General features: G+C 40.8%; 1 protein-coding gene across 1 annotated transcript in view; it reads left to right on the plus strand.

Moving 5' to 3' along the window:
* Positions 1-22,494, plus strand: part of MTCL3 (MTCL family member 3) — a 45,326-nt gene that overhangs the window by 19,761 nt on the left and 3,071 nt on the right. Inside the window, exon 4 of the mRNA XM_070376279.1 lies at positions 15,955-16,026. Within this exon, the coding sequence (XP_070232380.1) occupies positions 15,955-16,026 (72 nt within the window). The remainder of the gene's footprint in view (positions 1-15,954; positions 16,027-22,494) is intronic.

The following is a 22,494-nucleotide window of genomic DNA, read 5'->3' on the forward strand; positions in this document are numbered from 1 at the left end:
TTCATTATAGCTATTTTATTAAACATTGAACATGAACATTGAACATGAGATTTAGGTGTCTAAATTCATCTTTTTGCACGTGGAGTTCCAACTGCACCAGCCCTGTTCATGGGAAAAACTTATCCTCTACCTGTTGAAATGTCTTCGTCCCATATACTTTCATCTCTTTTTCTAATTTTTGTTTCTTTTTAAAAAAATGTTATCACTGAATATCAGATTTTCTTTTTATATTTCATCATGGCTCAAGACACTGTGTAACTTTTCCATAGTCCTTCTCACTGCCAGTACTCAGATCCAAAGCTGTGGTGCAACTTGATATGCACAACTCCAACCTAATTTCTGGCAGCTAGTAGACATTTCATTATTACACAGAGTGGCTAGTATGAGAGTAAAGTAAGGAAGTGTAAGTGTCAGTTGCTAGGTCATGCCTGACTCTTTGCAACCCCATAGACTGCAGTCCACCACCCTCCTCTGTCCATGCAATTCTCCAGGAAAGAATACTGGAGTGGGTGGGAAAACATCCCCTTCTTGAGAGGATCTTCCCTGGTGGCTCAGTGGTAAGGAATCCGCTTACAGTGCAGGAGCTGCAGTAGATGTGGGTTCGATCCTTGGGTCGGAAAGATCCTCTGGAGGAGGTCATGGCAACCCACTCAAGTATTCTTTCCTGGAGAATCCCATGGACAGAGGAGCCTGGTCGGTTACAGTCTATAGGATCTCAAAGAGCTGGACACAACTGACGTGACTTAGCATGGACAGCAAACATTCGTCTTTTTGGCCTATTCCAAAAGAATATAAGAAATATAAATATTTTCACATTATTTCAACTGCATCTCTAGTAAATGTCTATTATACTCGAATAAAAGAATATGTAGGCAGAACCCTCTTGTAGCTATCAAGGAAAATACAAGTAAGGAAAGAATAAAAAATTGTTAATATCCTAGAGTAATAATCCCAAATTCATAATGAAACTTAATATGAATAAATGTGATCTTACTATTTGATTTTTTAAATTTCTACAAATACAAAAAAAAGAGAGAAATATATTCATAGCTATTTACACAAAGAAAAGTTTAGGAAGTTAAGTTAACCATAAACTAGACATGAAATCATGTCATATGATGAAGAACTGGGCAGTACATGGGGTTCCCTGGTGGTTCAGGCAGTAAAGAATCTGCCTGCAGTGCAGGAGATCTGGGTTTGATCCCTGGGTCGGGAAGATCCCCTGGAGAAGGGAATGGCAACCCACTCTGGTATTCTTGCCTGGAGAATCACATGGACAGAGGAGCCTGGCAGGCTGCAATCCATAGGGTTGCAAAGAGTCGGACACGACTGAGCAACTAACACACTTTGGGCAGTATATGGCTTCCCAGTGGTGCTAGTGGTAGAGGGCCCACCTGCCAATGCAGGCGATATAAGAGACATGGTTCGATCCCAGGTCAGCAAAATTCCCTGGAAGAGGGCAAGGCAACCCATTCCAGTATTCTTGCCTGGAGAATCCCATGGACACAGGAGCCTGACAGGCTACAGTTCGTAGGGTCTCAACGAGTCAGACATGACTAAACTGACTTAACATGCACGCGTGAGCAATATATACAGCCTAGAGAAGAAAATACTTGAGATGTGATCACTTTCTTCTAAGTGAAAGGATATAGTACAGAAGATAAAGTAGATTTATTTTTTGAATTGCTTTAAGTGATTTCTACTTTAAGTAGATTTGAGATAAAAATAAAGATATTTTATCCATTAGAGTCATTTGTGAAGGGATTGTATTGCCTTCTATAGAAGCAAACTACTAGAAAAGTACAGGCAGGGTCTAGGTTGAGTTTCTTGAGCTCCTTCCACATATGTGACCTTAGCGTTCCAGGGCAGACTTTGAACTTTTCTCTGTTACTAGGGGTCAAAAAGGTTATATGAATGAGTGAAGTTGTCTGTGTTAGGAGTGATGGGACTAATTGGATATTGTGTGTATGTCTCAATATTTGGTTCCAGCCCATGGTTGCCCCGCCATAATCAAGGCCCAACTTTACCAGGTCTTCTAATTTTTCAACTGAAACTGGAAATCTTCCTTTTTAAAATGGAAACTGTCCACATTTTAAAATTTAGCAACTAATTCCAAAATTTTTAAAGCGCAATTGTGGGCTATCACTTTTAAATCTCATCCAGGAATTACCCTAGAACCTTGCTTCTACTCCCCTGAAGTGCATTTCAGGAATTACTGAATACTCTGACCTTTGAAGTGCTTCCCTGGTGGCTCAGACAGTAAAGAATCTGCCTGCAATGCAGGAGACCTGGGTTCAATCCCTGGGTCAGTAAGATCCTCTGGAGAAGGGAATGGTAACCCATTTCAGTATTCTTGCCTGGAGAATTCCATGGACAGAGGAGCCTGGCTGGCTATAGTCCGTGGGATTGCCAAGAGTGGGGCATGACTGAGTGACTAACCGCAACACACACACTGACCTTTGAAATTTTATCATGAAATATCTAAATGTGTGATTGCATAAAGAACAATTTTAAAGCACCTATGCGATACCGCCCTTAGCATCCTGTCGTCTTAATGGTACTTCAAGCATGTTTCTTATAAGTTGATACAAAATGATGTTAAAATTAAATTAATCATTAAAATCAAATGATGTTAAAATCTACATTAAGTAAAGGTGGTTGATACACAATGTAGAAACTGGAAAAATCATTATTTTAATTTACAAATGCTGGCTGCAATTTTTTTCTTTGCCCTATTAGAGAGAAAAGCCATAAGAAACTGCTTTCACTGCCCAGCTACAATTTTCTAAATGAATTTTAATTGCTAAATGCAGTGGTGCTTAGAACTCAATTCATTAACAAGAGCAGTTTAGAAGGGAATATAAATCTCTGCATTTGCTGATGACTTTCATAGCTTAGCAATCATACATTTATAGTGGATCAAGTATCTAAGACATAAAATAATTTTTTAATTATTATTATTTCAGAAGTCATTAACCAGGCTCTCAGGTTTGAAAAAAAGTCTCAAATGAGAAAGCTTCCAGTCCTGTATCTGTTTGATTGTGTGAGACTTTCTTAGGCCTTTTAAAGGTATACCTGTCCAAGTGTAATATGGGATATGTGTATCAGAGAATAATAATCAACACTGTTATCATGTTGACTTTGCTTTTTTAATGCAAGGTGATCTTGCTTTGGGATCAGTTTATTGCTGTATTAATAACTTGGAAGACCCTCTAAGAACCTATACCCTGCATCAAAAGAGGATTTCTTCAAAGATGTATGAGATTTTAGTACTAGAAAATCTCTCACCAGTAGCCTTGAGCCCCTTGAATGTCCTCAAGTAGCTTAGAGAATATAGACACTAATTCCCCCTAAGGATCCGGGAGATAGTTTGATCATATGATAGAAAGCACAATACAATGGGAGGCAGGCAATTACTGAGCCCAAACTTAACTTTTTAAAGGGATGTTTTTCACAGAGGTTTTATAAGCCCCCACTGTTACAATATTATCTCAAGTTTCCTCCCAATGTCGTTTCCTCTAGTTCTGTAGTAAGCACATCCCATTAATAAGAGAAACATTCGTTTTCCTTTTTTTTCCCTTCTGATAGTCCATGGTCCTTCAGATCTTCTGAATTTTCTGGAATTGAGTTCGGTATTTTGCTTTTCAAGTTTCTGGCTTACCTAAATTTCACTGTGCTAATTATGGAAAGTGGGTTCCAATCTAACAACATTTAAGCACTAATAACAAGCAGTATGCTAGGAAGGGAGCAGAAGAGATCTAAAGTGATGATGATTGGCAACAAAGAATGACTTTTATAAAAGGAAAGACACTATGCAAATCTAGAGCCATTCAAAGCCATGTGGCCCTGAGGAGATAACCCCTATTCCCATATAGGCAAAGGTTCAAATGTTTTCCCTTTCATTGGTGGTCCGGTTTGATAGCATGTTCTACAAAGCTCATGCATTGATGTTCCTTGGCAATAAAGAATTTTTACTCCTCTACAGCCAACCTGACCTCTGCTGTAGATATCTACAGCAGCACAAAGGGAGAAGGATGAAGGAAACAAGGAAAGGAAAATTTATTGGATTATTTTATTAAAAATACAAACAAACAGTAGATAACTAATAGATAGCTATTGAGAACCTACTGCCTAGCACAGGGATCTCTGCCCATTGCTCTGTGGTGACCTCAGTGGGAAGGAAATCTCAAAAAGAGGGAATACATGTATGCATGTATGGATATATGCAGAACTGATTCGCTTTTCTGTACAACAAAAACTAACACAACATTGTAAAGCAACTGTACTCCAATAAAAATTTTAATAGTTAAAAGAAAACCTTGAAATAGAAAAGAACATGCATGATCCCATGATCCTAGCTATTTCAATTTGGCTTTGGTTTGAAGTAGTTAGAGCAGAAAGCTAACATTTCCAGCTTTTAAAAGTGTTTATTTAGGCAGTCACTGGAGGTAAGGAAAAAATAAGTTTGGAAGCCTCATAACTCAGAAGATAGGAGTGGGGCCTGGGCTTATGGGACAGAAGACAGTAAGTAACCTTCTGACAGAAGAGGGTAGATTCATTCTTGCAGATGTGGAGCTCCGCCTCTATGACATACATTTCTGTATGCCAGATACACCTCTCCACTATGACTTATACCTCTGTGATAATATTCAGATCACCATGTTCCCCAAGAGAGGAAAATTCCATTTTTTATTTATTGTTTTTTTTTTCTGGGAACAAATCTAAGATTTAAATTGTTGATTAGCTTTCTTTCCCAAACCTTCCAAAGGTTTTTCTTAGAATTTATTAATTTCTTTTTCTCTCTTCTCTATTCTATTCTTTCCTACATTCTGGCCTTTGAAAATAGCAAGCAGTAGAAGTTTGGGAAATCTAGTCCTTAAAATACAATTGAGAATTTTCTCAGTACAGCTTTCCTTGAATTTTTATGTTTCAACTCTGCATATTGACTTAATTAGGGCATCTTGCAAGATTTCTTTTCTTGCCTTGCCTAAGAAGACTATAGAAACAAAAGGACAAAAACCTGGATCCAGGGAAGCACTGTAAAGATATATATATCATTTCTTTAAAAAGAAGAATAAAAACTAAGTTCAAATAGAAGTATTTCAAAAATATGCTGAGCCAGACCCTGCATTAAGCTTGACTGTTAGGATGAACTTTATTAGCATTTAACTTGTATCACACCTTTGGTGCTAATTAAACACCTTCTTTTATGAAAAGAAGCATCTTAAGTATCTGCATTTTAAAACTGGAAGGTGAGCTTTTATGATAACTTATCTAAAGCTCAGTTTTATTTTAAAAAATATTTTATGGAATCAAAATACTGACACAAGTAGGGGCAAGGTAAGAACAAAGAAAGTATATTGAGTTTTATTTTTTCCTATGTTTTTTGACCCTCCCTTCAACTTTTTTTTTCCTGGATTCTTACATATGTCTTTTGCTTTTCTGGGGTTTGAATAAAGGATTTGTTTTTTTAAACTTAACTGAATCATTTTTCAATTTCAATGGTGAAAAACGTTTGGTAAATGAAATAGCTTTTTATATGCAACAAACTATCACAAAACTTAGTGGCATTAAACAACCGTCATTTATTTGCCCAATTATTTTGCTCTCTATATAGATTATTCTGGTCTCAGTTGGGTCTCCAAACATATTAGTGGTCATCTGCCAGTTAGTTGGAGAAGGCAATGGCAACCCACTCCAGTACTCTTGCCTGGAAAATCCCATGGACAGAGGGGCCTGGTAGGCTGCAGTCCATGGGGTCGCTAGGAGTCGGATATGACTGAGTGACTTCACTTTTCACTTTCATGCATTGGAGAAGGAAATGGCAACCCACTCCAGTGTTCTTGCCTGGAGAATCCCAGGGACAGGGGAGTCTGATGGGCTGCCGTCTATGGGGTCGCACAGAGTCGGGCACGACTGAAGCGACTTAGCAGCAGCAGCAGCAGCCAGTTAGTTGGGAGGTTCTGCTTCTGGGAGTTGGCTGGATATTGACTAGGACCATGGAAAATAACTGGGCCACGTGACTCTTTCCATCTAGCACATTATCCCAGACTGTCATATGGGACAGCATGAGACCAACAGAAAATGAGCAGAAATGAGCAAGATCTCTTGAGGGTTAGTCAGAATTAGCTTATCATCTTTTCTACCACATTTTACTCCTACCATATTTTATTGGTCAAAGCAGGTCACAAGGCCAACCTGGTTTGAACAGGTACAGGAAAAGACTCTGCCTCTTAATGGGGGCACATTGCAAATGGGCTGTCTACTGGGAGGGGAGAAATACAGTCAGCTTTGTAAACGTTTTTACTGTGGAAAGCCTTCATCACTAATGAAGTCTTAGATCTGATGTATAAGAGACACTGGTTGGAGCCCAAAGTTAGGTTCCTTTATGAACATCATTTCCAGGTTGTTTTGTAAAACCCTGGTGAATTATATTACATGGAAACCAACTTAGTTCACATCAGAATTACCACATTGCTGTTTCCCCAAGGCTGGGGCAAGTGAAAGAGTCAGGAGAGTCATTAACTTGGTTCCTTGCATGACTGAGGGCAAAGGTCATTTAAGAAAGCAATTTGGGGACTTCCCTGGTTGTCCAGGGGTTAAGACTCCATCCTTCCACTTCAGGGGCATGCAGATTGGATCTCTGGTCTGGAACAAAGATCTTGCAGGGCATGCCACATGGCCAAAAAAAAAAAAAAAAAGAATTGACTTTGGGGAAGAGTGTCAAGACTCTGGGGACTTCCAGGGCCAGGGATAGAAGAGAAATTGTTGAAAAGGTGCTGATAAGTAGAAGCCATAAAGGCAGATAGGCCATTAAAGAGTGTTGGGACCAAATAATCTTTACAGAATGATTTCGAGACCTAGAATCTTAATTTATCACTCTGGAAAAATGAATTGATAAAAAAGAAATTTTTTTTTAGAAGTAATAGAACAGAACAAAGGTGTTTCATATGTCCCATTTTAAATACTTTTCAGCTCATACATATTTTTGCTCTTCAGTCTTTTGTTGAAAAAGTAGAGACATTTTGTTTTTCTAAGCTTTGTTGTTTTTCTTTTTTTATTTACTTTTTGGCTGTGCTGCGTCTTCGGTGCTGCTTGGGCTTTTCTCTAGCTGCAGCGTGTGGGCTTCTCACTGTGGCGGCTTCTCCTGTTGTGGAGCATGGGCTCTAGGGCTTCAATATTTGGGGCATGTGGGCTGAATAGTTGAGATTCCTGGGCTCTAGTGCACAGGCTCAATAGTTGTGGCATGCGGGCTCAGTTGCTCCGAACATATGGGATCTTCCTGGACCAGGAATCAAACCCATGTCTCCTAGATTGATAGCTTCTTTATCACTGAGTGAGCAGGGAAGCCCTACTAAGCTTTAAATGGAATTTTTTAAGTGGACTTTTATTTATTATTTTGTTTTAACCTACCAACTTCTTGGTAGTGTGCGTGCATGCTCAGCATCTAAGCTGTGTCTGACTCTTTGTGACCCCATGGTCTGTAGCCCTCCAGGCTCCTCTGTCCATGGGATCTCCCAAGTAAGAATACTGGAGTGGGTAGCCATTCCCTTCTCCAGGGGATCTTCCTGACCCAGGGACTGAACCCAAGTCTCCTCCGTTACAGGTGGCTTCTTTACCGCTGAGCCACCAGGGAAGCCCCAGAAAGCTTAGGACCCTGCCTCATTTGTTTAGGGGAGAGAGCGGAGGATGTGGTCTTGGGCAAGATCTCTGGGTACGCTCACCTGCCTCTCCTCTGCCAGGTGTCAAGGATGCAATCCAAGGGAGGGAGGAGGACTTCTCGTGACCCGAGCCACACCTGCTTCCCTCCAAACTGTGTTGCTGTGACAAAATACCACAGGCTGGTTAGCTTGGTTAGCTTATAAAAAGCAGAAATTTATTTCTCACAGTCTGGGGTGCTGGAAGTCCAAGATCAGGGTGGCAGCATGGCCGAGTGAGAACCCTCTTCCAGGACACAAACCAGTATACTCACATGACTGAAGAGGCTCGAGAGCTCTGTGGGGTCTCTTTTCTGTCTGCATTTGTCTTTGTACATGCTCAGTCACATCCAGCCCTTTTGCGACCCCATGGACTGCAGCCCACCAGGCTCCTCTGTCCATGGAATTCTCCAGGCAAGAACACTGGAGTTGGTTGCCCTTTCCTTCTCCAGGGGATCTTCCCAACCCAGGGATCGAACCCAGGTCTCTTGCATCTCCTGCATTGGCAGGCGGATTCTTTACCACTAAACTACCTGGGAAGCCCGAAGTCTTTTTGATAAGGGCACTCTTGAAGGCTCCACCTTCGTGATCTGGGCACCTCCCAAAGGCCCCATCTCCTGTCACCACCATCTTAGGCTTTAGGATTTCAAGATAGGAATTTTGAGGAGACACAAACATTCAGACTGTAGCAGAGCCGGACTTCCTGCCTTTCAGTTTTCCTTAGATTTTAGTCAGAAATCCTCGTGCCTCACTTCCAATGTTGCCCTGAAGTCACAAGCATTTACAGGATGACTGTGAGAACCAATGGGTGTATATGTCACTTCTGCCGACTCCTATGTTGAAAATAGGAAAATACATTGCTCCTGTGTAATCTCTGTAGACCAGTGCCCCAAACCCCATGCAGCTGCAGCCATGGTGTAATAGCATGCAGAAGGATATGGCCAGAAATAATATAACTCTGTACTTTAATTCTTTTGGAGTAGCAGTGGGATGTAATGTATTTGTTCAGAGCAAGAGTTGTGAGCTGGATAATGTACATCCTGGCTCTAACACAAGCTGAGAGGTTTATCTCTTGTTTGCTTCAGATGATGGTGGCAAATTCCTAAGACTGGTAAGATTAAGTGAGTGGGAACATATCAAGTATTTGGAGAAGTATGTGGCATACTTTTAGTGCTCCATAAATCCAATATTGGGTTTCCCTTGTAGCTCAGATGGTAAAGAATCTGCCTGTAATGCAAAAGACCTGGGTTTAATCCCTGGGACAGGAAGATCCCCTAGAGAAGGGAATGACAACCCACTCTGGTATTCCTGCCAGGAAAATTCCATGGACAGAGGAGCCTGGGCAGCCGTCCCAGAGGTGGGTGGCAGTCCATGGGGTCACAAAGAGTAGGACACCACTGAGTAACTAACACACAAACAAATCCTATATTAATACACTTATGGTTTCCTTCTTAATTTAATTGCTATGCAAATAGGCCTCTCTTTAATTTTATTAAAAAACACAGGAGATTTTTATACATATAACATGTATAAAGATAGAATTTTAGGCAGGTTCCTCTCTGTTGTTTAATATCCTAAAAGCACAAAGATGCCACATATTAAGAAATGACCCAAATTTTAATCGCTGAAGGAAGTCAGTCTCGAAACATTTTAGAACACAAGTCCAAATTATATAATTGCTATGCAAACAATTTGGGGTAAAACTCTCTAATTCTTGGCCTTGACATGGATAAAAAGAATTTCAGTCTTTTGGATAGCTGAGGATGGGAATGCAAAGAATTATGATGTGGAGAAGACATGATTTCAGTATATTTCTCTAGAGAGTCACCTGAAGTGCCTTCTATGAGAACCAATATGAGATTTAGCTCTAGCTTCCCAAACTGGTCCCCTTATAGAGGTTCCTAGATTTAGTACATGAAGATGGGACAGGATGATGGGGAGTGGAGGGAGGTGACAAATGTTATCCTCATAGGAAAGAGGCTGTTTAGACTTCACTTACTTCTCCAGCTTTCTCTACCCAAGTGAATCTCTTGTCTTTGTTTCACTGGAGTCAGAAAGTTAATAAAAACTTACTGGAATATGAAAAGATGGTCAAATATTTATTGAAAATTTAAATGTGTTACTTAAAGGTATGTGTGGCCCTAGATGTGCCTTAAAGGCAATATATTTTTATTCAGGGGGAAACCTTTACTCAGAATTCTATTTGAGTTTGACATCCCACTTGAGTGATATTTAAATAAAAGTAAAATAGAAAATGCCTCTTAGGAAAAGATGGCCTAGTTTCAGCATTTCTCCTATATTAATTCAGAGGGCTCATTTTAACATTGCCCACAGGATAAAGTGTAAATTTCTTACCTCCACATGCTGACCTCAATCCCTGAAGCATTATACCTCAACTCTAGTGTCTCTACCTCCATCACTTCTTTTCATAAGTCAGCAAATCTATAAAGCACATTTATTTCTCCACGTCTTTGCCCTTGTTGCTTACTTGGTTTTATTTCTGTTGAAATGTCATGTATCCTTCAAATATCAGCCCTCTTGGGTGATTTTCTCTGATTTCCCCAGATCTGGAGTCATAGGGAATTCCCTGGCAGTCCAGTGGCCAAGGCTTTGTGCTTTTACCCCTGGCGGCCTAGGTTCAATCCCTGGCTGGGAACTAAGATCCTAAAGCTGAGCTATGCTTAGCTGCTCAGTTGTGTCTGACGTTTTGCGACCCCATGGACTGTAGCCTGCCAGGCTCCTCTGTCCGTTGGATTCTCCAGGCAAGAATACTGGAGTGGGTTGCCATGCCTTCCTCCAGGGGTCTTTCCAACCCAGGGATTGAACCCAGGTCTCCCACATTGCAGGTGGATTCTTTACCATCTGAGCCACCAGGGAAGCTGTACCAGCTGAGGGACACAGCCAAAAACAGGAAAAAAAAAAAAGAGAATCATAGCTGTTTTTTCCCTCTCTCCATCTTTTATTTGTTCTTCATTAATAAATAGAGTTAATTCTGTCTACTGATTTAGTTAATCATCTGCATTCTTTTTACCATCATAAATAGTTAGCCCTTTGGTGGGAGAGTGAAACATTTCCCAATCCTATTTGTATAACCATATAGTACCACAGAAAGTGAAGAGGAACTCAAAAGCCTCTTGATGAAAGTGAAAGAGGAAAGTGAAAAAGTTGGCTTAAAGCTCAACATTCAGAAAATGAAGATCATGGCATCCGGTCCCAGCACTTCATGGGAAATAGATGGGGAAACAGTGGAAACAGTGTCAGACTTTATTTTTCTGGGCTCCAAAATCACTACAGATGGTGACTGCAGCCATGAAATTAAAAGACGCTTACTCCTTGGAAGGAAAGTTATGACCAACCTAGATAGCATATTCAAAAGCAGAGACATTACTTTCCCAACAAAGGTTCATCTAGTCAAGGCTATGGTTTTTCCTGTGGTCATGTATGGATGTGAGAGTTGGACTGTGAAGAAGGCTGAGCACTGAAGAATTGATGCTTTTGAACTGTGGTGTTGGAGAAGACTCTTGAGAGTCCCTTGGACTGCAAGGAGATGCAACCAGTCCATTCTGAAGGAGATCAGCCCCGGGATTTCTTTGGAAGGAATGATGCTAAAGCTGAAACTCCAGTACTTTGGCCACCTCATGCGAAGAGTTGACTCATTGGAAAAGACTCTGATGCTGGGAGGGATTTCGGGCAGGAGGAGAAGGGGACGACAGAGGATGAGATGGCTGGATGGCATCACTGACTCGATGGACGTGAGTCTGAGTGAACTCTGGGAGTTGGTGATGGACAGGGAGGCCTGGCGTGCTGTGATTCATGGGGTCGCAGAGAGTCGGACACGACTGAGCGACTGATCTGATCTGATAGTACCATATACATGCTGTGCCAGCATGCACATTCGCTTAGTTGTGTCCAGCTGTTTGCGACCCCATGGACTATAGCCTGCCAGGCTCTTCTATCCATGGAATATTCCAGGCAAGAATACTGGAGTGGGTTGCCATTTCCTTCTCCAGTATATTAGGTTAGAAGTCAACAAATATTATATCTATGTAGTGAATAAAAAACAAAGCCCCCCCGCTCCCCCCACCAAAAGTTCTCAGAACTAGAGCATGCTTTCCCTCATTTCCCTTTAATGTCATCCCTTTACTTCATGGTCATTTGGACTGCTTCCTTTGTGTCTTTGTATTTCTTCTATGACAGTCTGATTATGGACACTCCTTTAAAACATTAATAACTTGATTTAACAATTAAATTCAATTAACCTAATAATGTAATCTAATCATTAATTAATTATTCTAATTTACTAATGAAATGTAATAAATTAATAATTAGACTTCTTAATTGTCCTAATTGACATCAGGACAATAGTTTGACCTTCCTGAAATAAAATCGAGGCTTTATTCAATGTCCTTCAAGATCTGATAGTAAATCCCATGTCACCCTCTCCTCACACTTTGTTACAGAATCCCAAATATCTTTGTCCCAGCAATGGTCTTTCTACATGGAATGCTTTGTTTTTTCCTCTCCTCTCCATCTTCGGCTGTGTTGCTGCTGCTGCTAAGTCGCTTCAGTCGTGTCCGACTCTGTGCGAGCCCATTCTCCAGGCAAGAACACTGGAGTGGGTTGCCATTTCCTTCTCCAATGCATGAAAGTGAAAAGTGAAAGTGAAGTCGCTCAGTCGTGCCTGACTCCTAGCGACCCCAAGGACTGCAGCCTACCAGGCTCCTCTGTCCATGGGATTTTCCAGGCAAGAGTACTGGAGTGGGGTGCCATGCTGTATTACTCCTCATCTACCAGAGTCAAGATAAGATTCTACTTCTTTCTGAAATCATCTCTAGCTCCCCATTCCATCTCCAGCCCTAGGCTGGATCAAGCCTTTCTTCTTTGTGGTCTAGTAAATAATAAAGATCAGAATCAAGCTTGCTGGAATCAAGATTTCTGGGAGAAACATCAACAACCTTGGATAATGCAGAGGATACCACTCTTATGGCAGAAAGTGAAAAGGAACTAAAGAGCCTCTTGATGAGAGTGAAAGAGGAGAGTGAAAAAGCTGTCTTAAAACTCAACATTCAGAAAACTAAGATCATGGCATCTGGTCCCATCACTTCATGATGAATAGAAGGGGAAAAAGTGGAAGCAGTGACAGATTTTATTTTCTTGGGCTCCAAAATCACCATGGATGGTGATCATAGCCATGAGATTAAAAGATGCTTGCTCCTTGGAAGGAAAGCTATGATAAAACCAGACAGCATATTAAAAAAGCAAAGACATCACTTTGCCAACAAAGGTCCATATAGTCAAACCTATGGTTTTTCTAGTAGTCATGTATGGAGGTGAGAGTTAGACCATAAAAAAGGCTGAGCACCAAAGAATCGATGCTTTTGAATTATAGTACTGGAGAAGACTCTTCAGAGTCCCCTGGGCTGCAAGGAGGTCAAACCAGTCAATTCCAAAGGAAATCATCCCTGAATATTCACTGGAAGGACTGATCCTGAAGCTGAAGCTCCAATACCTTGGCTACCTGATGCGAAGAGCTGATTCGTTGGAAAAGGCCCTGATGCTAGGAAAGACTGAAGCAAAAGGAGAAGGGGGCAACAGATGATGAGATGGTTAGATAGCATCACCAACTCATTGGACATGAGTTTGAGCAAACTCCAGGAGTTAGTGAAGGACAGGGAAGCCGGGGGTGCTGCAGTTCATGGAGTCACAAAGAGTTGGACACGACCTGGTGACTGAACAACAACAGCAACAAAAGATCAGAAAGACTTGGGTCAAGGCCTGATTTTGCTACTTACCAAGCAGTGACTTTAGACTAGTGTTTCTCAAACTTTATCATGCATCAGAATCACGTGGAGAGCTGGCTAAACCATGGCTCACTGGTCCCCATCTCTTGACTTTCTGATTCAGTAGCTCTGGGATGGGTCCTGAGAATTTACACAAATAACAAGTTTCCAAGTGACACTGATGATGTTACTGTGGGGACCATACTTGGAGAACCACTGCTTTAAATAATCTAATTAACCTCTCTCAGCTTTATTTTTACCATCTATGTTTGTGCTAAGATGCTTCAGTCATACAACGATTCTGGGTTGCACGACTCTGCAACCCTATGAACCATAGCCTGCCAGGCTCCTCTGTCCAGGGATTCTCCAAGCAAGAATACTGGAGTGGGTTGCTCTCCAGGGGATCTTCTCAACCCAGGGACTGAACCCATATCTCATAGTCTCCTGCATTGGCAGGCAAGTTCTTTACCACTAGTGCCACCTGGGAAGCCCCTTATCATTTACAAAGTAAACTTAAAAAAATTGTGTTTGATATGAATAGTACTCAATGGCAGTTAATATTGCTTCTACATTATCATTGCTTTCACCACACTATTAAATTGCAGACTGAACAGACCATTTGTTAAGTAAATCAGGAAAATCATAATGAGCAGAAACTGTGTTAGTGTTATTATCGTACTGCTTCCCTGGTGGCTCAGAGGTTAAGCGTCTGCCTCCAGTGTGGGAGACCTGGTTTCGATCCCTGGGTCGGGAAGATCCCCTGGAGAAGGAAATGGTAACCCACTCCACTATTCTTGCCTGGAGAATCCCATGGACAGAGAAGCCTGGTAGTCGCAAAGAGTCGGACATGACTGAGCGACTTCACTTTCACTTTCATGAAGTACATTAGCAAGCACTAGATAAACATATAATGGAATAAATTCAAAGTAAGAGCATTCCATAAATATTTAATAAAATGAACTTAGGCATGTCTTCATAGATAGCCCCTGTACAGATGGTTCCACGAGTCCCTAGTGATGGCTTACTGTATTCCTGGTTTTCTTGAGACAGTTTTTGCTGCTTCATTCCTAAATCACTTTTGGTTATGGTGAATCAGTCCCCACAGCTTCTAAGAAAATTATACAAGCAACATGGAGAATTTCTGTAAAAGAGAAATAAGTAACCACGTAGACTATTCATTTGGCTCTGTAGTTACCATTTTATACTGAATGAAAGCAGTTGCAACCTGAACATATGCCTGTGTTTAACACTGGAAATGGGTTAGAAATTAGCATGTAAGGAATTTAATTTGCAGTTCTTGGCAAATTCATGAAGCCTGTTCTTTTGAGAAACCGAGCCTGCCTTTACTGTCAGCCTGTACGGCCATCCTTCTCTTTGACCTCAGAATCTCATATTTCACATTCACTCATTAGTTCAGCAAATATTTCATTTCAACATCTGCTCTGTGGCAACCATTATTCTCATGGTGGAGATGCCACACTGAGACAAAGTCCTTTCTTTACAGAACCTAAATCATGGCATTTGCCAACTTGCACTAAATTGTTTGCATTTGTATCTCTGTCTTCCTCGCCAGGTTGTGAACTTACTGATGGTCGGTACATTATATGTTTGATCCTTGTGTGTCCAGCTCAATATTTGGTACATGATAGATTTTCATACATATGGATTCTTACTCATACAGAATGACTTTACTTTACTGGTGGTGAGAAATAGAACCGAGCACCAGAGATCAAACACTGCTGGTCTCAGAGGATTTGGCACTCAATGTGTATTTTTTTTGACCTGCAAAGTGTTGTTTGTTTGAATTTCAGTTAAGTAAAACGTGGAAGATTTTACATAACTATCCAAATCTCCAGCTTCTTTTGAAAAAGCCTATATTTCTAATTCCTTCTCATCATCCTGCTCCTTTAGAAAAAGCATGATGCCTCCATTTCACTGTAACCCCTACCACTCCCAACTGTATTACACGCGTGTAAGTGTGTACATGGACATGTGTATCATATTTGTTTACATGAGTGAGTGATTAGGAAAGAGCAAGATTCTTCAAATTCTATATAAATCCACTGAGAGTTGGTCTTGATAATCTTATAACAACCTTAAGTCCAACCAGAAATAATACTTTCTTCTTTTTTTTTTCTTCCATGATGTAGAATGATAACAAGGATTTGCTTTCATTTGCAATATAAGTATATTAAGTTATTGATCTAAATTTCCTCCAAGTTGCTTTTCTGCATTGTTACAGTAGTTTTCCTCTATTTCTCAGTTCAACATGATAATTGCCAGCTATCCTTCTATTATGATATATATTCCCATCCAAAGTAAGATATATATGGTTTGGATTTTTTCCCTCTCTTACAATTATTGAACTTTTTATTTGGCTTATTTTTTTTTTAATCATAGGAGATTAGAACTCTTAAAACTAAAATTGAATTTAAATTGTAGTTTATCAAACTAAACCTATTCATGCTTTGTTTCAGCTATCTTTAAAGAGAAGAGGAAGCAAAGATTTGCCAAAATCTGAAAAAAAGGCTCAGCAGACTCCCACAGAGGTATGTGGAAATAAAATTTCAACTAGTACATCAAACACCTCTAAATGTACATAATGATAAGCTACATCTATATGTAGACATATAGGGCTTCTCTGGGCTTCCCTGTACCAGGGCTTCCCTGGTAGCTCAGATGGTAAAGCTTCTGCCTGCAATGCAGAAGACCTGGGTTCGAACCCTGGGTTGGGAAGATCTTCTGGAGAAGGAAATGGCAACCCACTCCAGTACTCTTGCCTGGAAAATTCCATGGACGGAAGAGCCTGGTAGGCTACAGTACATGGGGTCATGACAAGTCCAACACGACTGAGCGACTTCACTTCATATGTAGACATATTAACGAGACATACTTGTGTAAAACAGAATTACATTATGTGTATCCATTATGTAGCTATAAATGCAGGAGGCAATATAAAACATTCAGTATCTTTGCTTAAAAAACTACCACTAACATTCCTGTTACTATTGCTTCTGTGTTGTAATCACATAGCAAAATGTCTTTAGTCCTTTATGCGTTGCTGCATTTAAGAACTGTACCCATGGTGCTAATCTTGTTCACCCATAATTAATAAGGACATTAGAATAGCTGTTCCTATAGTATCAGGAGAGGAGAAAGAAAGGAATGCTGTAGGAAAGATGGCAGAGGGAAAAGAGAGACTCATGATGGTTTTGGAGAGTCCCAGAATGAAGTAATTCTCTCTACCATGATTGGGGGAGCCAAGAAAAGAAATGAAAGAATAAAAATAAAACTTAAAACATGTCCTCAACATGGGCATGTTAAGAACCTAGAACAGCTACAGTAAAGACTAGCTTTATGGTGAGCAGAGGTGCTGGTGGATGTAATAAAGGAGATTTTAAAACAGAAGACGAGATATTTAGGGTCAGCTATGACATTGCTATGCTATGCTAAGTCACTTCAGTCGTGTCTGACTCTGTGTGACCCCATAGACGGCAGCCCGCCAGGCTCCCCCGTCCCTGGGATTCTCCAGGCAAGAACACTGGAGTGGGTTGCCATTTCCTTCTCCAATGCATGAAAGTGAAAAGTGAAAGTGAAGGCATTCAATCGTGTCTGACTCTTAGCAACCCCATGGACTGCAGCCCACCAGGCTCCTCCGTCCATGGGATTTCCCAGGCAAGAGTACTGGAGTGGGGTGCCATTGCCTTCTCCGAGCTATGACATTATGGCTCGCTAAAATTACTTGGCTAAATATTTATTCTTAAAGATGTAAACTGGGATCTATAATACTATAGCATATGTTTTTTTTTTTTCATTCTTACAAGGTATTTTCTCATTTGGTAATAATTTTAACTAAAGCAATGTTTAAATATTCAAATTTGAAAAAGTTGATCTCATTCTTTTTTAAAAGCATAACATAGTAATTGTTAAGTTTCCTGTTCTCTCTCTCCCCTCTCTGTTCATTTTCCCCTTGGTACTGACATGAACATTTATAGGCCTCAGCAGTTCTAGAATCCCAAGTCTTCTACCAAAGTCATCTCCCTTTTGTAACTGTCTTGTGCATGCATGCTAAGTTGCTTAAGTTGTGTCCAGCTCTTTGCAAACCCATGGACTATAGCCAACAAGCTGCTCTGTCCATGGGATTTCCCTGGCAGGAATACTTGAGTAAGTAGCCATTCCCTTCTCCAGGGGATCTTTCCCACCCAGGGATCAAACCCAGGTCTCCTGCATTGCAGGTGGATTCTTTACAATCTGTACCTGTCTCATCCTTCCTTAATAAGTTCATATATGCTCTGTCACCACAACTCTCTAACTCTGTCTTGCCATAATTTTATCCATCAATTTTCTTCCCCAACCTCATTTAGGGAGAAGGTGCTTTATACTCCTTGCTTTAAAGTCTTAAGTCAGCTTAACTAACAGTTTATTTTTTTTAACTTCAGTTCAGTTCGGTTCAGTTCAGTTTTAACTTGTGTTTGTCCTATTCTTATACTTCCCGTGTTAAAGTTTATTTATTCTTTTCACCCATATTCTCTAATCCAGGAATCCTTAAGTGCTTGTTCCTGGCTCTGTGGACCCCCACTCCATGTGCATGTAGGCACTTTTCTTCAAAAGACACATGCAGCTTTCATTAGCTTTTCAGTGGGACCTGGGGCCTGCATTGCAGGCAGGTTCTTTACCCTCTGAGCCACCAGGGAAGCCCCCATACTGTAGCCAGGGACCATCTTATTCAGCTTGTGCTCATCAGTGTCTAATGTCTGGCACTCTGGAGTAGGATCAATACACACTTTTGAATACTTCCATGTACCCCTTTTCTAGATGAGCCATATGAAATTGCCAACATACTGTTGATTCTGACCTACACAAATGGCTATTTCATATGGTTCAACCTGCTACTATTGGATAGCTTTGTATTTCATTTTGTTCACTTTCTTTTACGTATTCCCCACATATTCCTCCAGCGGCACAGTGACTTTATATACTGAGAAATGGTCTTGCAGAGCAGTTAAAAACAGTAACTTTAGGACTGGGTTGCCTACATGGAAATCTCTGCCATATACCAGCTACATGACCTTAGACAAGTTACTTATTCTTTCTATGCCTGTGTTTCCTCATCCTTAAAATGGGGTCATAATAGAGAGTTGTTGCACAGATTAAATGAGTTGTTGTTGTTGTTCAGTCACTCAGTTGTGTCTGACTCTTTGCGACCCCATGGATTATGCAGCACACCAGGCTTCCCTGTCCTTCGTTATCTCTCAGAGTTTGCTCAAACTCGTGTCCATTGAGTTAGTGATGCCATCCAACCATCTCATCCTCTGTCGTCCCCTTCTCCTCATGCCCTCAGCCTTTCCCAGCATCAAGGTCTTTTCCAATTAGTTAATTTATTAGAGTGCAGTTTAGCTCTAGAAATGGCTAAGTTAAAGTTAAGCTCAGCTCTCTTCTTTGGGCCCTCATCATCTTAATGTTCCCCTTCCTCTTATGGTTATATCTTCTTAAGAGTGAGTCTTTACCATACACACACAAAAAAGATAACTTGCTTTGCATCTCAAAGCATTGTAATGTTTCTTGACTGCCATTAGTTGTGGAAAATAGGAGCAAACATTTCTGATCAGTTACATTTCAACCAGGCACTTTCCATACAATCTCTGATTTACTGATTCACATTTACGTATGGGATTTCCCTGCCCAGTTCCAAATGGTGCCTACAATACTTGGGTTACAGGATGAGGATACAAGGTACCTTGACATACAGGATTCTGACATACAGGATGCAAGGCACATTGACATACAGGATTCATGACTTTGCTACATGGAATACATGTCCAACTCATAACATACTTCTAATGTTTTCATTGCATGAAATGGAATGAAAGAATGGACAGGAGAGCTTACATTTACACAAATGAGATATCCTCCTCTTTTATATTTGCTTGTCATTCTATTCTAATCTATGACTTATATATTAAACTGTGTTGCTGTTTTAGTTAGATTCAAACTGCAGTGTTATGTGAACATTTTTTTTTTACTAGCAGCTAAAGGCCTTCCTTGCAGTCAAGGACTTTGACAGAACATGGAGCCTAGCTGGTTTCCCCATCTCACCTACTCTTACTTCCTGACAGAATCTAGTCTAGATAAAAGCATATTCGGCATGCATATTGTTGGTCACCTTTCTCTTCAAGCATTATTTCCAATTCTTGGCTTTAATGACTTTGTCTTGCTCCGGGCTCCAACTTTTGATCATTTCTTTTCAGTCTCCCTTTCTTTTCTTCTCCCCTTTGATTGCCTCTGAAGCCATTGCAATAGCCTCAGCCATCACCTCTGTGCATCTCATCCTCATGTCCTCCTCTCTGGGCCCAAGCTGTCTCCGGGTCCAGGGCTGTAATCTTGCTAATCGTGGGCCTGAGATTCCCACTGATAGATGTTTCTACTGGGTATCCCTCTGCGGACACACCTCAAAGGCAACATTTTAATATACTTAAACCCATATTCTTCCCCTAAAAGCTGATCCTTTTTGTTCAGTCTCTGTTCCTGTTATTGGCAACACAATTCATCAAGACACCTAAGCTCAAAAACATCAGGGTTATCTTTGACTCTTCTGCTGATGTGATATTAGACACTGTGATAGGTCCTTAGGCTTGTGCCTCAGATGGTAAAGAGTCCACCTGCAATGCAGAAGACCCGGGTTCAATGCCTGGGTTGGGAAGATCCCCTGGAGGAGGGCTTGGCAATCGACTTCAATATTCTTGCCTGGAGACTCTCATGGACAGAGGAGCCTAGGGGGCTACAGTCCATGGGATTGCATAGAGTCGGACATGACTGAGTAACTAACACACACAATATGTCCTTGGTTTCATTCTCACTGAATTAGTCCAGGGGACCCCCACACATAGTCTCTTACAAGGCAGCTTCTTTCTTTCCTGGTGAAATGGATTTTCATATCTAATCTTCCTGTGACATATATTCTTAACCCCTTTCTCTCACTGTGCTCCTGGGGTTCTCTCATCTCTCTGGGCTTCTCTCCTTTCTTGTGAACCCCTTCTAGAGGAAAGCATACAAGCCAACACATCTGATTTTGTTATTTTAACTCATTGTCCTACTTTTTTCCTTTTGCACATCGTTTCTAGAGGCATCATGTGCAGTGGAAAAACATGATTTTGAGAATCAGTCTGAATACAGATGTGCTCTGTCACATTAACTTGGGCTCTTCCGTGAAGCTGCCCTATCTATAAAGTAGATTTTGTATATCAGCTTCCTCGTGGGGCTAGTATGAAGATGTAATGATATAAAGAATGTGACATTAAGGCTCTGCACATTCAGCAGCTCTCAGACCTTCATACTAATTCTCATTAGTGGATGGGAGCATAAGAGCCCGTGCCCCACTCTCCCTCTCTTCCATCTGGAAAGCTCTGGGCTGTATTTACTGAGCATCCCTGGCAGAAGCTCGTTATTCTCCTCACCTTCACCTTCCGTGGTTGCTACATTTTTACCAGAATTCACCTCAAACACAGCTGACTCAGTGCTGGAAAAGAAAGGCATTTTTATTCCCATTTTTTGAAATAAAGAAACCAAAGTCCGCCAAAGTCACATGATATGCCCAAAGTTCCTGCTTAAAAGAGAATTTGGGGAAATCGTCCTTGGGAAATATGTCCTTGAACATTATAATGTGCTTTTATATTGGCTCTCAGAGAAAGAGTTGATTTCCATTTTTCTGTTTGTAATTTTCCATTTAGTTAATGATTAGGGTTTGAAGGGTGCCCACAAATGTGTGAGAAGAACTTCTATAGCAGCAGTCCCCAACCTTCTTGGCACCAGGGACCAGTTTTCATGAAAAGTGAAAGTGAAAGTCACTCGATCGTGTCTGACTCTTTGAGACCCCATGGAATTCTCCAGGCCAGAATACTGCAGTGGGTAGCCTTTCCCTTCTCCAGGGGCTCTTCCCAACCCAGGGGTAGAACCCAGGTCTCCCGCATTGCAGGTGGATTCTTTACCATCTGAGCCACAAGGGAAGCCCAAGAATACTGGAGTGGGTAGCATATCCCTTCTCCAGCAGATCTTCCTGACCCAGGAATCGAACCAGGTGTCCTGCATTGCAGGCAGATTCTTTACCAACTGAGCTATCAGGGAAACCAGTTTTCATGGAAGACAGTTTTTTCCACAGACAAGGGCATAGTGGGCGAGGATGATTTCAGGATGATTCAAGTGCATAACATTTATTGGACTTTATTTCTATTATTATTACATCAGCTCCACCTCAGATAATCAAGCATTAGATCCCAAAGGTTGGGGACCCCTGTTCTGTAGGATCTACTCTACCATTCTTTCATCAGGCAGAACCAGTTCTAGCCATTTCAGACTTATGGGAATACATCCCATTTTAAAAGTGATCTAGGTGGAACCAGTTTCTTCTTGGATGGACCATTCCTGTGTTAAACTTTACCTATTTTAAAGGCTGTAAAAACAATTCTCCCTTGAATAAAGATGGTGGATAGATTATTTTCCGTATGGCTCTGTGATCATGTGCCTAACTGAGCCTTAATGTCAGAACTGAATTCAAATTTCACCTCGGTCCTCTGCTACTTAATAGCCATGTAACCTTGAACAATTTGTTGAACATCTTTAAACCAGTTCTTGTAATACGTACTACTGAATTTACTCTACACATTAAATTAGGTCATATATGTTGAGAACTTTATAGACTCCGGCTAAGAGTCAGAGCTCAATAAATGGCAGGGAGTACATACCAACCACATCTTCCTTCCAGGGAATGTTTTTCATATTTACTGCATTCCGGGGAATTCAAACTGCAAGAAAAACAAAACAAAGTGAACACTGTTGAAAATGACAGTCAAAACCAGTGGTATGCATTGGGAACATATAATTTTGTGAATAGTGATGACCACAGTTTTTCTCTTCTTATATTCCCTTCTCTTTTTGTTTTCAGGATGTAATATTGTCCTGATCTTTTATTTGCCAAAGAATTTAAATGATTTGGAGAAAACATACAGCATCTATGTCTCTGT

The sequence above is a fragment of the Bos mutus genome, chromosome 9, assembly GCF_027580195.1.
Source record: "Bos mutus isolate GX-2022 chromosome 9, NWIPB_WYAK_1.1, whole genome shotgun sequence".
Classification (NCBI taxonomy): Eukaryota; Metazoa; Chordata; class Mammalia; order Artiodactyla; family Bovidae; genus Bos; species Bos mutus.